Source organism: Schistocerca cancellata, chromosome 2 (assembly GCF_023864275.1).
Source record: "Schistocerca cancellata isolate TAMUIC-IGC-003103 chromosome 2, iqSchCanc2.1, whole genome shotgun sequence".
Classification (NCBI taxonomy): Eukaryota; Metazoa; Arthropoda; class Insecta; order Orthoptera; family Acrididae; genus Schistocerca; species Schistocerca cancellata.
The window spans coordinates 1120820345-1120838268 of NC_064627.1; the positions used below are offsets into that span (position 1 = coordinate 1120820345).

The 17924-nt window shown below is 45.5% G+C and overlaps 1 protein-coding gene across 1 annotated transcript in view; it reads left to right on the plus strand.

Annotated features, from left to right (window-relative positions):
* The window catches only part of LOC126150116 (leukocyte elastase inhibitor-like), a 160056-nt gene that overhangs the window by 117552 nt on the left and 24580 nt on the right, over positions 1 to 17924 (plus strand). Inside the window, exon 4 of the mRNA XM_049915854.1 lies at positions 6758 to 7038. Coding sequence (XP_049771811.1) covers positions 6758 to 7038 — 281 coding nt within the window. The remainder of the gene's footprint in view (positions 1 to 6757; positions 7039 to 17924) is intronic.

Below are 17924 nucleotides of genomic sequence, written 5' to 3' on the forward strand. Positions count from 1 at the left end.
CACTATGGGACTTAACATCTATGGTCATCAGTCCCCTAGAACTTAGAACTACTTAAACCTAACTAACCTAAGGACAGCACACAACACCCAGTCATCACGCGGCAGAGAAACAGCCGAGAAAGGCGCGCGAAGAATATTGCTTTACCATTGGTCAGTTTACTCAACAGCCAATAGGAAAACAACATTCTTCCGCGTCAATCCGCGCTTTTCATCACTAACCAATTGCAAAATAGTAAAGCTAACGACTGCACTTTTTACCAACGTAATTATCTAATATGCTGAAGTTTGTCTTATGCATAAAGTTATTTACTATTGTTATTTATACCTGAATTAACTTTCCCTTTACCATAAACTTACTTTACAAATCTATTCTACAAAAATCCCCTTTGTCCATATCCATACTTCTTCGAAATGTTCCCACACTAAATCCTACTACATAACTCGTTAAACAATTATCTTCATATTAACCTTAAACCACACTCGCGCATCATTCATACTGCTAAAACACTTCTATAACATTTTACATACACAAAAAGACATAATAACACTTTATGAAAATACTAGAACAGTTTATGAAAAACATTCTATTATTTTAGTGCACTCTAGTGGGCACAATCGAAACTAAAATCACAGTCCCCCTATCCAATATTGTCCTCTATCGGATGATACATAAACTACGTTCGCGTCCAGTCTCGCGTCATCATCTGTCACTATCCAGCTCTGAGACACTTAACCGCCTCCAAGGCAGGATCGGTATACGGCGCTACGCCTCAATGGCCTGTGATCGCTGAGGAGAAGAAGAAGAAGAAGAAGAAGAATACTTTTCACGATATCGGCCTCCTCACGCCTTGAAACGACCACTCGTCAGGACAAACCACAAGCGATAACCTTGCAGTTCACCTGCTGCCCAGCAGTCTTGCGCGGCAAATATCGCCAACGGCAGAGCCTCAGTAATCGTGTGCTGCAGCACGCTGTCTTCTCACGACTGTCGAAGCCCGCCTGTCTCCTGAGCCAGGCCTCATCACGCCATTTGTCAAACAAGCGCACGTTCGGCAAGGCTTACAGTGTCAAATTACAGTGTCAAAGATAGTGGATGGTAATATTTGTGGATTTTTCTTCCCCTCTTGTAGACTGGTGTGACCTGTGATTTTCTACCGAACACTGGGAACAGTCTTTCTTATTTTTCGTTTGTTGCTACTCTCGAGTGTCCGAGCAAGGAACGAAAATTAGAGTTTAAAATATCGTCTACAACGAGGTCCCTTAGAGACGGAGCACAATTTCGGATTAGGCAAGATAGGGGGAAGAAATGGGCCATGCCCTTTCAAAGGAACCAGCGTGCCGTTTGCCTAAAGCAGTTTAGGGAACTTACGAAAATCCTACATCTGGATAGACTGAAGAGGGTTTGAACCATCATCCTCCAGAATGTGAGTCCAGTGTGTGGGAGAGAGATAATTATAATTTTACCACAACGACATGAGTTTCTGAATAGCGGTACCATCATGGGCAGTGAAAAAAAATGTAAACACCAAAAACAGAGTTGGTGCCTAATACGCTATAGGGAACCCGTTGGTAGCAACTTTTAGTCATCTCGGAATTCAGGTATGCTTTTTAAGGAAATCTTATACCATGCTTCTTACAAAATATCGACAAGTTCAGGTAACTATGTTGGAGGTGGATAGCTGTCACATAACCTTCTCTCCAAAGCAGACCACGAAGACACAGTAACACTGAGATCTGGTGGTGGCTGAGGGACTTCGACCATTCATCCTCGTGCTCACAAAATCAGTCCCCGACAACGAGAGCTGTCTGAACAGAGGCAGTCTCGCTTTGGAACACAGCACCACCATTGGGCAACAAACATTGTACCATGGTACGGTCCTAATAGGCCGAAATGGGCGCATAATCCTCAGCAGTAATGCGACATTGGGAGTATCCACGGGTCCATGGAATACCACGATATGGCTCCCCGAATCGCCATTCATCCCCCAGCGTGTTTCACTCTTGAGACGTAAAATCTGCCGGAAGTTGGAAACAATGCGGAAGAAGACTCATCCGACCAAGTAGTTACTTCCATTGCTCCATTGTCCAGATTTTATCGCTTCGGCACCACGTTTTCCCGTTAAGGGCGTTTGCATCAGTGATGTGTGGTTTTGGATTCCAACTCGCCCCGCAATTCGCAGGTTATGGACCTCTCTGGCTGATGTTTTCGGTGCTGACAGGGGTCACGACGGCGACATTAAGTTCTGTAATTATCTTTGTAACCGTCGTCTTCTTATTTGTTTGTCACAATCCTCTTCAATGTCAGTCCATCATGATCACTCAACACAAACTTTCGTCCGCGTTGTGACTCACCGGATGATGTTTTTTACTTTCCCTGTACGTGGTGTAATCTTCGATATGGTGCCTCTTGAAACACCGAACACTTCGGCTACCTTATATACGGAAGTAACCACGATACGAGTACCAGCAATTTGCCCAAGTTCGATTTCACTTAGCTCAGATGTAATGCACGCACGACTACACAGAACACTGTAACGACCACAACTGATACTTGCAACGTGAGGAGAACGATGCACAGGTGCCGACAGTGGGTAAATAAAACAGCGCAACGTAAAGATTTCTCTAGCATTTTCATTTATGTTCGTTCGAGCGTGCATTTCTCGCGGTGTTTCCATATGTTTGTGAGACTCCTTTATAATTGAAACTAGCTGAGTACCAGGCATTTCCGGCGTATGCATTTATTCCAGTCATCTATTAGCTTATGTCCTCCTTTCCCAGCTCCCTACTCATCTCCACCAAACCCTCTCTCTGTTCACCTCCTTCACTCCCCACTATCTACCCATCTTCTCCTGCCCGTCTCTCTGTCCATCTCCTCACCCCCCCCCCCAACACTGTCAACCTGTTTCCATTCCCCCTCTCTCCCCATCAACACCTTCCCAGTCTGTCCATCTCTTCCCCTCAACCCCCCCCCTCCACCGCGGTAATTCTCCTCCTCCCCTCTCTCTGTCAATGTCCGCTTCTCCCTCTCTCTGACTGTTTCCTCGTTCCTCCTCCCTCTATACATCTCCTCCTGCCCCTCTCCCTTTTCATCTCCTCGCCTTTCCTTTCTCTCTCCATCTCCTACTCTTCCCCCTCTCTCTCTGTCTCCTCATCTTCCCTTTTTGTCCATTTACTCCTCCTCTTCATCTCCTCCTCTCTCATTTCTCTGCCTATCTCCTCCTCCTACAACTCCGTCCATCTCCTCTTTCCTTTTTCTGTCCATCTCGTCCCCCCCCCCTGTGTCTGTCCATTTTCCCTATCTCTGTCAATCTCCTCCTCTTCCTATCTCCTCCTTCACCCTTGCTGTCTGTCGATCACCTCGCCCTCCATTCTCTCTCCAAGTTGTCACAGTCACAACTATAGTATTTCTTTTCAGAGTGCTCCTAATATTTGTATCAAATTTGACTGAAATCGTAACAGAGGGTCATGATCAGGTTTTTACCCGTGACTTTGCCTGAATATGCACATGTCACATGTATTTCACACATGTTTACCATAGGTAATCTGTAGGCCTATGTCTAGCGAATTTTGCACAGTAGTTTAATTTTCATGCAGCTCAGACTTGATGACACTGTATCTCCTCTATTGTTCCTGATCTATATTAACGACATAGGAGACAATCTGAGAAGCTGTCTTAGATTGTTTGCAGATGATGCTGTCATTTGCCATCTTGTAAAGTCATCGGATGATCAAAACGACTTGCAAAATGATTTAGATAAGATATCTGTATGGTGCGAAAAGTGGCAATTGACCCTGAATAAGGAGAAGTGTGAAGTTATTCACATGAGTACTAAAAGTAATCAGCTAAATTTCGATTACGCGATAACTCAAACAAATCTGAAGGCTGCAAATTCAGCCAAATACTTAGGGATTACGATCACAAATAACCTAAACTGGAACGATCACATAAATAATATTGTGGGTAGAGCAAACCAAAGACTACGATTCATTGGCAGAACACTTAGAAGGTGCAACAGGTCTACTAAAGAGACTGCTTACATCATGCTTGTCCACCCTACTCTTGAGTACTGCTGTGTGGTGTGGGATCCGCATCAGGAGGGACTGACGGATGGCATCCTAAAAGTACAAAGATGGGCAGCTCGTTTTGTGTTATCGCGAAATAGAGGAGATAGTGTCATAGATATGATACGTGAATTGGAGTGGCAATCATTAAAACAAAGGCGTTTTTCGTTGCGACGGGATCTTCTCATGAAATTTCAATCACCAGTTTTCTCCTCCGATTGCGAAAACATTCTGTCGGCACCCACCTACATAAGTAGAAATGGTCATCATGATAAAATAAGAGAAATCAGGGCTCGCGCAGAAAAATTTAAGTGGTCGTTTTCCGAGTGCCGGTCGAGAGTGGAACGGAAGAGAAGCAGCTTGAAGGTGGTTCATTGAACCCTCTGCCAGGCACTTTATTGTGAATAGCAGAGTAATCACATAGACGTAGATGTAGATCTCCTGAGCTATGTGCCGTACAATGATATAATTTTGGAGGTACATCCAGTTTTATATGTGCCTACTGCCCGCGAAATGTGTTGTGAATAGAGTTAGTATTACAAGAGTAGTAAACTGCCATGCAGTAGTTTTTCACGCATTTCGGTGGTTATGCCGTCATATTTTCTGAACTAAGCGTCGTTCAGCGACATGATTTTTCTGGTTTATTCAGTGGTATATGTGAATACTGCCTGTAAAATGTGTCACGAATACTGTTAGTAGTACAGAAGTAATAAATTAAAAGTCATGCGTCATGTGACAGTTTTACAACAGGAATGGCGATAATGCAGTAAGCGTTAAACTCTTTTCCTTTCGTCGTTAGCGAGAAAAAGTTTGGTAGAGGTTCGCAGTTATGAGTTAAAGTTTGTTGCAAACCTCAAACAGATCTCGTTCTTAAGTACTGGATCATTAAAGTATGGGTATTCTCGCCTCGTGGTCTACACTGTTCTTTCACTTCCAAACACGCCCTTTCAAACGGTGAGTGGTTGTTACCCCCAGAGTAATTCTATCCAGACAGTAAATGGTGTGTGTACCAAGTTCGGCTGAATTCGGTCCAGTATTTTAAAAGGAGATGTACGACATATACACTCCTGGAAATGGAAAAAAGAACACATTGACACCGGTGTGTCAGACCCACCATACTTGCTCCGGACACTGCGAGAGGACTGTACAAGCAATGATCACACGCACGGCACAGCGGACACACCAGGAACCGCGGTGTTGGCCGTCGAATGGCGCTAGCTGCGCAGCATTTGTGCACCGCCGCCGTCAGTGTCAGCCAGTTTGACGTGGCATACGGAGCTCCATTGCAGTCTTTAACACTGGTAGCATGCCGCGACAGCGTGGACGTGAACCGTATGTGCAGTTGACGGACTTTGAGCGAGGGCGTATAGTGGGCATGCGGGAGGCCGGGTGGACGTACCGCCGAATTGCTCAACACGTGGGGCGTGAGGTCTCCACAGTACATCGATGTTGTCGCCAATGGTCGGCGGAAGGTGCACGTGCCCGTCGACCTGGGACCGGACCGCAGCGACGCACGGATGCACGGCAAGACCGTAAGATCCTACGCAGTGCCGTAGGGGACCGCACCGCCACTTCCCAGCAAATTAGGGACACTGTTGCTCCTGGGGTATCGGCGAGGACCATTCGCAACCGTCTCCATGAAGCTGGGCTACGGTCCCGCACACCGTTAGGCCGTCTTCCGCTCACGCCCCAACATCGTGCAGCCCGCCTCCAGTGGTGTCGCGACAGGTGTGAATGGAGGGACGAATGGAGACGTGTCGTCTTCAGCGATGAGAGTCGCTTCTGCCTTGGTGCCAATGATGGTCGTATGCGTGTTTGGCGCCGTGCAGGTGAGCGCCACAATCAGGACTGCATACGACCGAGGCACACAGGGCCAACACCCGGCATCATGGTGTGGGGAGCGATCTCCTACAGTGGCCGTACACCACTGGTGATCGTCGAGGGGACACTGAATAGTGCACGGTACATCCAAACCGTCATCGAACCCATCGTTCTACCATTCCTAGACCGGCAAGGGAACTTGCTGTTCCATCAGGACAATGCACGTCCGCATGTATCCCGTGCCACCCAACGTGCTCTAGAAGGTGTAAGTCAACTACCCTGGCCAGCAAGATCTCCGGATCTGTCCCCCATTGAGCGTGTTTGGGACTGGATGAAGCGTCGTCTCACGCGGTCTGCACGTCCAGCACGAACGCTGGTCCAACTGAGGCGCCAGGTGGAAATGGCATGGCAAGCCGTTCCACAGGACTACATCCAGCATCTCTACGATCGTCTCCATGGGAAAATAGCAGCCTGCATTGCTGCGAAAGGTGGATATACACTGTACTAGTGCCGACATTGTGCATGCTCTGTTGCCTGTGTCTATGTGCCTGTGGTTCTGTCAGTGTGATCATGTGATGTATCTGACCCCAGGAATGTGTCAATAAAGTTTCCCCTTCCTGGGACAATGAATTCACGGTGTTCTTATTTCAATTTCCAGGAGTGTATGTTCATCAGTTTTTATAATTTGTACGGATATCTACGTCTGACGCTATGTGTATGAGCCTCCATAGTATTCGAAAGCGGACCCCTGTGACGCATAATGAGTCACGTTATCCGTTGCACCACACATGGCCAACATTCGGAGGTAAGTCAACTGCTCGAGGCAGCGAGGAGTGGACCGCCGCCGCTGACGCCGAGCGCTGGCCCTTTGCAGGTGCTGGGCCTGCCCTACAAGGGCGGCGAGTTCGCCATGTTCGTGTTGCTGCCGGAGGACGAGGGCGAGGCGGGGGCGCGGCGCCTGGGGGCGGCGCTGACGCCGGCGTCGCTGCTGCAGCTGCTGGCGTCGGCCAGGGAGCGCGACGACGTCATCTACATGCTGCCGCGCTTCTCGCTGGAGGCCAGCTACAGCCTCAAGCAGCCGCTGCAGGCCGCGGGCCTCCGCAGACTGTTCGACCCCCTCCAGGCTGACCTATCCGGGCTCGTCGCCGACGACAAGTAAGTCCGTCTTTGCATAATTCTCTGTCGCATCAAGTTCTTTCACAGGAGAATTCGTCGCCGTTCTAAACAGACAGTCTATAAAACCATCGAGAACATCGAGTTCGCTACAACAGCTGGAGACGAGAAGAACCGCATACCAGTTAAGAGTGTTGCTGCTACTGCACTTGTCGACGGACCTTGTGTTTTCTGTGGTTGCAGACTTAATTTTAGTACTGACATTAACGATACTTTCGATCATGGTAATGGTTGGCTCACTGTAGCCATTGTACGTGGAGGTACGTCTCTGACCTGCCGTGCCTCTTTTTAGAAGAAAGTAATGGATTTAAACTACTGGCCAATAAAATAGCTACACCAAGAAGAAATGCAGATGATATACGGGTATTCATTCGACCAATATATATCATACTAGAACTGACATGTGATTACATTTTCACGCAATTTGGGTATATAGATTCTCAGAAATCAGTACCCAGACCAACCACCTCTGGCCGTAATAACGGCCGTGATACGCCTGGGCATTGAGTCAAACAGAGCTTGGATGGCGTGTACAGGTAAAGTTGCCCATGCAGCTTCAACACGATACCACAGTTCATCAAGAGTCGTGACTGGCGTATTGTGACGAGCCAGTTGCTCAGTCACCATTGACCAGTCGTTTTCAGTTGGTGGGAAATCTGGAGAATGTGCTGGCCAGAGCAGCAGTCGAACATTTTCTGTATCCAGAAAGGTACGTACAGGACCTACAACATGCGGTCGTGCATTATCCTGCTGAAACGTAGGGTTTTGCAGGGATCGAATGAAGGGTAGAGCCACGGGTCGTAACACAGCTGAAATGTAACGTCCACTGTTCAAAGTGACGTCAATGCGAACAAGAGGTGACCGAGACGTGTAACCAGTGGCACCCCATACCATCACGCCGGGTGATACGCCATTATGGCGATGACGAATACACGCTTCCAATGCGCGTTCACCGCGCTGTCCCAAACACGGATGCGACCATCATGATGCTGTAAACAGAACCTGGTTTCATCCGAAAAAATGACGTTTTGCCATTCGTGCACCCAGGTTCGTCGTTGAGTACACCATCGCAGGCGCTCTTGTCTGTGATCCAGCGTCTTTGGTAACCACAGCCATGGTCTCCGTGTTGATATTCCGTCCTCCTGCAAACGTCGTCGAACTGTTCGTGCAGATGGTTGTTGTCTTGCAAACGTCCCCATCTGTTGACTCAGGGTTCTAGACGTGGCTGCACGATCCGTTACAGTCATGCGGATAAGATGCTTGTCATCTCGACTGCTAGTGATACGAGTCCGTTGGGATCCAGAACGGCGTTCCGTATTACCCTCCTGAACCCACCGATTCCATATTCTTCTAACAGTCATTGGATCTCTACCAACGCGAGCAGCAATGTCGCGATACGATAAACCGCAATCGCGATAGGCTACAATCCGACCTTTATCAAAGTCGGAAACGTGATGGTACGCATTTCGCCTCCTTACATGACGCATCACAACAACGCTTCACCAGGCAACGCCGGTCAACTGCTGTTTGTGTATGAGAAAGCGGTTAGAAACTCCTCATGTCAGCACGTTGTAGGTTTCGCCACCGGCGCCAACCTTCTGCGAATGCCCTGCGAAGCTAATCATTTGAATATCACAGCATCTTCTTCCTGTCGTTTAAATTTCGCGTCTGTGGCACGTCATCTTCGTGGTGTAGCAATTTTAATGGCCAGTAGTGTATCACGGAAATAAAGTACTCATACAGTAAAGATATACGCCGTGCCGTCGTAGAATAGTGTGTCGAGATCAAGACACCAAATCAGGACAATGGCAATTGTTGTAGTACAAGTTCTGCCTGTTACCATAGTTGCGTAATACATGTTAGTAAGGCCTCTGCCAATATTCCGCAGGCTATTCTAGGCGGCTATGCGTCCTCTAGGGTCACGGGGACTGCTGTAGCATCTGACTTGCTAAACGGTGGGGCTGAGTCCATATCTGAGGCTAACTCGAGCATATCCCCATCTCAAGATACGTATCTGTAGGCTCTGATGCTACATTCTCCCCTTCCCAGAATTGGCACTTGTGTGATACCTACGCATTTTTCGTCGGGACTGACTTGGCGAGCCCTCCCACATCTGGTGCAGGAGGTGTACGAGAAACGTTGATACCCACAGAAGATGAGTAAAATGTTGGTGATGATTGTGTTGGTTGAACATCTCTGGGTCTGTCAGTGCCAATTCCTTAGGAGATCCAGAATTAGGATATTTTTGTAGGTTCCAACTCATTTTATTCTAAGAAAAGAATGGCAGAAATCTGTTAAGAGACAGAGAAAGTATATGAGGATACTGAAAGAGTAACACAGTATGTAAAGGGAGATGAAAATCTATTGCTCATGGGAGGGGAGAATGCAGCTTCAAGGGAAGGAATAGAAGAAAAGGTTACAGGACAATATGAGCTTGGGACAGGGTATGAGAGAGGAGGAAGACTGATTGAGTTCTGTAATAGCTTTCAGCTAGTAACAGCGAATACTTATTCGAGATTCACAAGAGGAGGAGGTATACGTGAAAAAGGCCGGGTGATGCGGAAAGATTTCAGTTACATTACATCATGGTCAGACAGAGATTGCGGAATCAGATAATGGACTGGAAGTCGTACCCAGGAGCAGATATAGACTCAGATCACAATATAGTAGTGATGAAGAGTAGGCTGAAATTTTAAGAGATTAATCAGGAAGAATCAATAAGCAAAGAAGTGGGATTCAGAAGTACTAAAGAATGACGAGATGCACTTGAAGCTCTCAAAGGCTATAAGAAACAGCTCACTAGGCAGTACAGTTGAAGAGCAATGGACATCTCCAGAAATGGCAATCACAGAAGTTGGAAAGAAAAACATAGGTACAAGGAAGACACATAACGTGTATCCACAGGATACACTGCAAAGAAACCGTAGGTAACAGAAGAAACACTTCAGGTCATCGATGAAAGAAGAACGTACAAGAATGCTCAAGGAGATTCAGGAATACAGAAATACAAGTCGCTGAGCAACGAAATAAATAGGCAAGGACGCCAAGACGAAATGGCTTCATGAAAAAATGTGAAGAAATCGAAAAGGAAATGATTGTCAGAAGGACTGACTCAGCACATAGGAAAGTCAAAAGATCCCTCGGTGAAATTAAAAGCAGTGGTGGTAACATTGAGAGTGCAACGGGAATTCCACTTTTAAATGCAGAGGAGAGAGCGGATAGGTGGAAAGAGTGCACTGAAGGACTCTGTGAGGTAGAAGATTTGTCTCATGTGGTTGAAGAAGAAACAGGAGTCGATTTAAAAGAAACAAATGATCCAGTGTTATAATCAGAGTCTAAGAAAGCTTTGGAGAACCTACGATCAAATACAGCAGAAGGGATAGATAACATTCCATCAGAATTTCTAAATCATTGGGGGAAGGGCAACAAATCGACTATTCACGTTGGTATGTAGAATCTATAAGTCTGGCGACACACCATCTGACTTTCGCAAAAATATCATCCACACAGTTACGAAGACTGCAAGAGCTGACAAGAGCGAGAATTATAGCGCACTCAGCTTAACATCTCACGCGTGCAAGTTGCTGACAAGAATAATATACAGAAGAATGGAAAAGAAAATTGAGAATGTGTTAAATGACGATCAGTTTGGCTTTATAAAAGGTAAAGGCACCAGAGAGGCAATTCTGTCGTTGCGGTTGATAATGGAAGTAAGACTACAGAAAAATCAAGACACGTTCATAGGATTTGTCGACATGGAAAAAGTGTTCGACAATATAAAATGGTGCAAGCTGTTCGAAATTCTGAGAAAAATAGGGGTAAGCTTTAGGGAGAGATGGATAATAGACAAAATGTACAAGAGCGAAGAGGAAATAATTAGAGTGGACTATCCAACTACGAAGTGATAGGCTTAAAAAGGGTTCAAGACAGGGATGTTATCTTTCACCCCTATTGTTCAATTGTACATCGAAGAAGCAATGATAGACATAAAAGAAAGGTCCAGGAGTGGAATTAAAGCTCAAGGAGAAAGGATATCAATGTTACGATTCGCTTATGAAATTGATACCCCGAGTGAAAGAAGAATTACATGAACTGCTGAATGGAATGAACAGTCTAATGAGTGCAAAATATGGATTGAGAGTAAATCGAAGAAAGACGGAACTAATGCGGAGTAGCAGAAATAAGAACAGCGAGAAACTTAACGTCAGGTTTGATGGTCACGAAGTAAATGAAGTTAAGGGATTCTACTATATAGGCAGCAAAATAACCAGTGACGGATGGAGCAAGGAGGACATCAAAAGCAGACTAGCAATGGCAAAATGGTCATTCCTGACCCAGAGAAGTCTACTAGTACCAAATATAATTTCAGGAAGAAATTTCTAAGAATGTACGTCTGGAGCACAGCACTGTAAGGTAGTGAAACATTGACTGTGGGAAAACTGGAACAGAAGAGAATCGAAGCATTTGAGATGTGGTGCTACAGGCGAATGTTGAAAGTTGGACTGATTAGTGAGGAATGGAGTGGTTCTGCGCAGAACAGAGAGGAAAGGAATATGTGGAAACACTGATAAGGAGAAGGGAGAGGATATCCATTAAGACATCGCTGAATGACTTCCATGGTACTATAGGGAGCTGTAGAGGGCAAAAACTGTAGAGGAAGACAGAGAGCGGAATAGATCCGGCAAATAATTGACGACGTAGGTTTCAGGTGTTACTCTGAGATGTAAAGGTTGGCACAGGAGAGGAATTCGTGGCCAGCAGCACTAAACAAGTCAGAAGACAGATGAGTCAAAAAAAATGTTGATCCTAACAACATATACGTATTCCATTTCTGCAATGAATGCGACGTCCTTGTAACAACTTGTGACCTCTAACTTATTTATAACTCTATTACCAGCTTTTGTGGAAAACCATAACTATATTTCACTGAGTTGTCTTCTTAAGTGGATGCCGACATGGCACTGCCTGCAACGTGGACACTTCCCATTCGTCTACACATTGCTCTTCTGCTGTCTGTGTGAATTCCAAACTGTGAGCTTTCCTTAACTCGTCTCCTAATTAAGCGTCCTCAAGCCTTAGATCTTGCTGTGTGATCTATTTATTCGGAACTAAAGTACCCGCAATGACTCACGTCAGGGACTAAATATAGAATTGTTTGCTATGGGGATTTTCACATCGGAATTTGCAGCGAAATTTGGAAAGATGTGGTAAGTTCCTATGGGACCAAAATGCTGAGGTTATCGCTCTCTAGGCTTACACACCATTTAATCTAAATTAAACAACTTAGACTAAGGACAACACACGTATCCATGCCCGAGAGAGGACTCCAACCTCCGACGCGACGGGGGGGGGGGGGGGGGGGGGCGAACCATATCAAGGCGCCCGAGACCGCGCGGGTATCCCGCGCGACTTTGCAGCGAAGGCAACTGATCAGGCCTCTTTCGACACTGTCACCGTATGGATTTTATGACTGCTGTAGCCACCCAACGCAATGTAAATAATTGAAACGGCTGCTTATCCACCAGAAAATACTTTAAAAACAGTTACTGCTTTCTGAGGTAACCATGAGAAAAGTATGACTCCCTGCAATGGACGGTACACAGTTACACAACTGTATCTTCCCAAATCTGTTTTGTAACTAAGTAAAACGAAAGTTAGAAAGATCAATCCACTGGAGTAATTAACCCCACCAATAAATGAGATGTGTATCAGTACCAGTGACTGCCAGTACTTAGTTAACATACATTATTTTCCATACTGAATTCCATGGTATACGTAAATAAGAGATTTATTGACCTGGGTTCCAAGCCAATGGGCGCGCAGCAGGTCATATTATCAGACAATTGAGGTTGCCACTGGAGAATTTCTGGAAGAACTGCTGGCGGCTGTTGAGGTCAGCGCCATTTGCTCAGACCGGACTTTGCTTTGAAGAGCCGCACCTAGGCACCGCTTTCCAGAAGTCACAATTCAAATACAATTTCACACTGTGCACGGCCAACAGCAGAGTCTGTTTCAACTATTTGAATTCTGCAAGAGGAACTGTGCCATTTTTGGCAAAGTCCGGAAGAATGATTTTCTGATTATTACACAGAAAGCATAGCTTCTTTGAAATACATCTACTCCAATAGATAACATCGGAAAATGGAGTAAGAACTCGGTAGTTAGCACACTATAAAGGTTTGGATGCTGCCAAGCTCAGGTACTCCAAACATCTGAATGTTTAACGCAATGTAACAACAGCCAGGACTGGAAACGTAAATAATATAGAAATTGAAGAGAGAGACTCGAATGTGCTGCCGAGTTTCAAGCTCACTGGCCGTAGTCAGATATAGAAATAGATCAGGTCACTGTTTTTCAGCGCCAAGTGTTTTGGAGAGTGTTACTGGTTAACTAACTGAAACAGGAGTCAGGAAAGTGTAACAGCTTCTTGCAAGGCACTTTTTACTGGTCAGCAATCGCAATATCCATTGTTCAGCGCCGCGCGATGTAGCTGCGCGATGTAGGGCATCACGGTCCCTGTCGGAGATTCGAGTCCTCCCTAGGGCACGGGTGTGTGTGTCGTCCCTAGCGTAACTCAGTTTAAGTTAGGTTAAGTAATGTGTAAGCTTAGGGACCGACGACCTCACTAGTTTTGTCCCATAAGACCTTACCACAAATTTCTAATTTTCCATTGTTCAGCCAATTCAAACAATGCGACATCCGATAAACACAAAAACGCGAATCTTCCTTTTCAGAAGCACTAAGTACAAAATCTCTTCTCGACCAGACTTTTCCACCTGGGTCCATCTCTGCCAATCTCTTTGCTGCACCTTGCCAGCCAGACATCTCTCTTACCAGCTGCCCCTTTGAGATAATGAGTAGGGGACTCAGAAATTTTCTGCCTAATCTGAACTTGGCTGTAGATGAAAGTTGTTGGTCCAAAATCGCCAGTTTAATACGGTGAGATCTAGCTGCGACAGAGAGATGAAGTGTAGGGAGAGTCAAAATATTTTTAATGTGTTTTTATAATTTCAAGCTTTATTCTGAAGATTTGCTTGCAGAACTTGTGATCAATATCCTTTCAACTCTGGCCACAGTTATAAACGAACACCCTTCTCTAGCACTATCTATTTTTTAATACCAACATTTTGGCAATCACACTACTACTCCACGAATATAATTGTTTCATACCGATGTGGATTCATTAGAATCAGACCCCAATTCCCCTTAACCAGTCTTGCCAATACCTTTTCAATATTTTTCATGGTGAGTTACCATGCAGTTTAATGTATTAAAATGCGTTTAATGCGATTATTTTTTTAATTTCGTAGTAACGAGTTCCTTATGCAAACGATTAATTGTGTCAGGAAAAACAGAGCCACTTAACATACCTCTAGTCGACATCCCGATCCGAATTCTTACAACGCTATCTTGAAAGCTTGGACGCGTTGCTGCTGTTTCTGAAGGTACAACTCCCTTTCATCCAAGTCGTCGTTGAATCACAGAGGCGATGGACTAACCAAGGTAGAATCTTTCTGTGCATTGAAAACAGCTAATAGCGCTGGCTGTGTTTTCTATTTACAGAACATCTGTTTAATGCCGTTGGCGTTCCGTTTGCTGTTGATGGCAAAAGCACGGTGAAGAGAGCTCGCTGGTCGCTTTGGGACGCTGTAGATAATGTACAGCTCGAACTAGGCACTCATTTGGCTCGCCACCGCTGATGTAAGCTGTGGAAGTGAGGTGGAATGTGTGTGTGTGTGTATGGTGTGTGTGTATGGTGTGTGTGTGTGCGTGAGTGAGTGTTAAATGATTCGATTCAGCGGACTAAGATGCGTCGACGTGTAGTCATGACACACTGGCAGAAAGGAGCTATCGTGTTTGAAGGCGCCTTTACATCAGCACTTCTAGTAATATTTCACCATTTTTCATCTGATGTTTTAAAGTGTGTTCTCTTCAGCAAAAATGTATTTTCCGCCAACTTTTACACATTATTTTCAAGAGAAAGGTTTCCTATAGTAAACGATGCTATAGATGCAGGTCTGGAGATGGTGCGTTATACCAGCGAGGATGACGTCTTCGTAGCTTCAAAAACTCACTGCATAAATCGGAGAAATCTTTACAAGCATCATCTAAAATCGTGAAATTCCGCCGCTGGACTTGATAACTACCTGGATTCGGTAGGAACTAAGCCCACAAGATTGTGCAGGTGCGTCGCAGCGAGGTTAAGGTACTCGCTCTGGATTTGATCATGCAGTTCCACCAAATTGCAGGAATTCTAAAAAAAATGGTTCAAATGGCTCTGAGCACTATGGGACTTAACTTCTGAGGTCATCAGTCCCCTAGAACTTAGAACTACTTAAACCTAACTAACCTAAGGACATCACACACATCCATGCCCGAGGCAGGATTTGAACCTGCGACCGTAGCGGTCGCGCGGCTCCAGACTGTGTCGCCTAGAACCGCTCGGCCATTCCGGCCGGCGCAAGGATTCTGATGTCGGCGTTTTGGCCTCTGTTCCAACACATCCCATATATTTTCTATGAGTTATAATCAGGTGATTTTTGCAGGCCAATCGAGATATAATAGGGTGGGAGTTTGTTCAAAAAACCAGTCACATATTCTCCCTGCCCGACGACCTTCATTTCCGGCCCCTTGCAAGGTGACCGACGGCAAATGTTCATTGGATGCAGTCCCCATCGCAATGCTGTGTCGCTAATGAGTTGGGATGAGCCTTAATTTACTGCCTGCAGCAATTCCTGTCGGCTTTTGAAGCGATTTTGATTCACAAGCCGTGAAACGCGTCTCCAGTCACTCTCCGTCAAGATCTTCTAGACCACAATTCTGACGTCGTGTTTCGTGACCACAAATGTTAGACCACTGCCTGTAGACCTGTTGAACAGTTCGCCGCGAAACACCAACAAATGTAGCAATTTTACACACGGTGTTGGCTTGGGCACGGTCAAATACTATTGCTCACTTTTACCACTCTGCCGAATACCTCACTCATTAACTGAGAACCTTGGATGAAGAGCAACAAACAGATTCCATATTTATAGCTTTCCGGAAAGCATTTGACACGGTGCTGCATTGCTGGCTGTTAAGGAAGGTACAAGCATTTGGAATAAGTTCGCGGGTATATGAGCGGTTGGAAGACTTCCTAATAATAGAATCCAGTATGTTGTCCGCGGCGGCGAGTGTTCATCAGAGACAAGTACATAGCCAGGACTGCCCCAGGGAAGTGTGATAGGACCGCTGTTGTCTTCTATATACTCGTACATAAATGATTTGGCGGACATGGTGGGCAGCAATGTGCGGTTCTTTGCAGATGATGCCGTGGTGTACGGTAAGGTGTCGAAGTTGAGTGACTGTAGGAAGATACGACTTAGATAAATTTCTCGTTGGTGTGATGAATGGCAGCTAGTCGTAAATGCGGAAAAATGTAAGTTAATGGGGATGAGTAGGGAGATCAAACCTGTAATGTTCGGATGCAATATTACTGGTGTCCTGCTTGACACAGCCAATCAGTTTAAATATCTGGGCGTAACGGTGCAAAGCGATACGAGGTGGAACCAGCGCATGACAACTGTGGTAGGGAAGGCAAATGGTCGACTTCGGTTTGTTTGGATACATTTAGGAAAGAGTGGTTCGCCTGTAAAGGAGGCCGTATATAGGACGCTGGCGCATCCTATTCTTGAGTACTGCTTGAGTCTACATCTACATCTACGTGATTACTCTGCTATTCACAATAAAGTGCCTGGCAGAGGGTTCAATGAACCACCTTCAAGCTGTCTCTCTACCGTTCCACTCTCGAACGGCACTCGGGAAAAGCTAGCACTTAAATTTTTCTGAGCGAGCCCGGATTTCTCTTATTTTATCGTGATGATCATTTCTCCCTATGTAGGTGGGTGGCAACAGAATGTTTTCGCAATCAGAGAAGAAAACAGGTGATTTAAATTTCATGAGAAGATCAAGTCGCATCGAAAAACGCCTTTCTTTTAATGATTGCCACACCAATTGACGTATCATGTGTATACCACTATCTCCCCTATTTCTCGATAATACAAAACGAGCTGCCCTTCTTTGTACTTTTTCGATATCATCCGTCAGTCCCACCTGATGTGGATCCCACACCGCACAGCAATACTCCAGAATAGGGCGGACAAGCGTGGTGTAAGGAGTGTATTTAGTAGACCTGTTGCACCTTCTAAGTGTTCTGCCAATGAGTCGCAGTCTTTAGTTTGCTCTGCCCACAATATTACCTATGTGATGTTTCCAATTTAGGTTATTTGTAATTGTAATCCCTAAGTATTTAGTTGAATTTACAGCCTTCAGATTTGTGTGACTTATCGCGTAATCGTAATTTAGCTGATTTGTTTTAGTACTCATGTGAATAACTTCACACTTTTCCTTATGCACGGTCAATAGCCACTTTTCTCACCATTCAGATATCTTATCTAAATGATTTTGAAGTCGTTTCGATCATCTGATGACTTTACAAGACGGTAAATGACAGCATCACCTGCAAACAATCTAAGTCTTTGGGATCCGTACCAGGTAGGATTAAAGGAGGACACCGAAGCAGTTCAGAGGTGTGTTATCGGTAGGTTCGAACAACACGTAAGTGTTACGGAGATGTTTCGGGAACTCAAATGGGACTCCCTGGAGGGGAGAATCAGTACTGAGAAACTTTTAGGGAACCGGCATTTGAAGCTGACTACCGAAAGATTCTACTGCCGCCAACATGTTGTTGTTGTTGTGGTCTTCAGTCATGAGACTGGTTTGATGCAGCTCTCCATGCTACCCTATCCTGTGCAGGCTTCTTCATCTCCCAGTACCTACTGCAGCCTACATCCTTCTGAATCTGCTTAGTGTATTCATCTCTTGGTCTC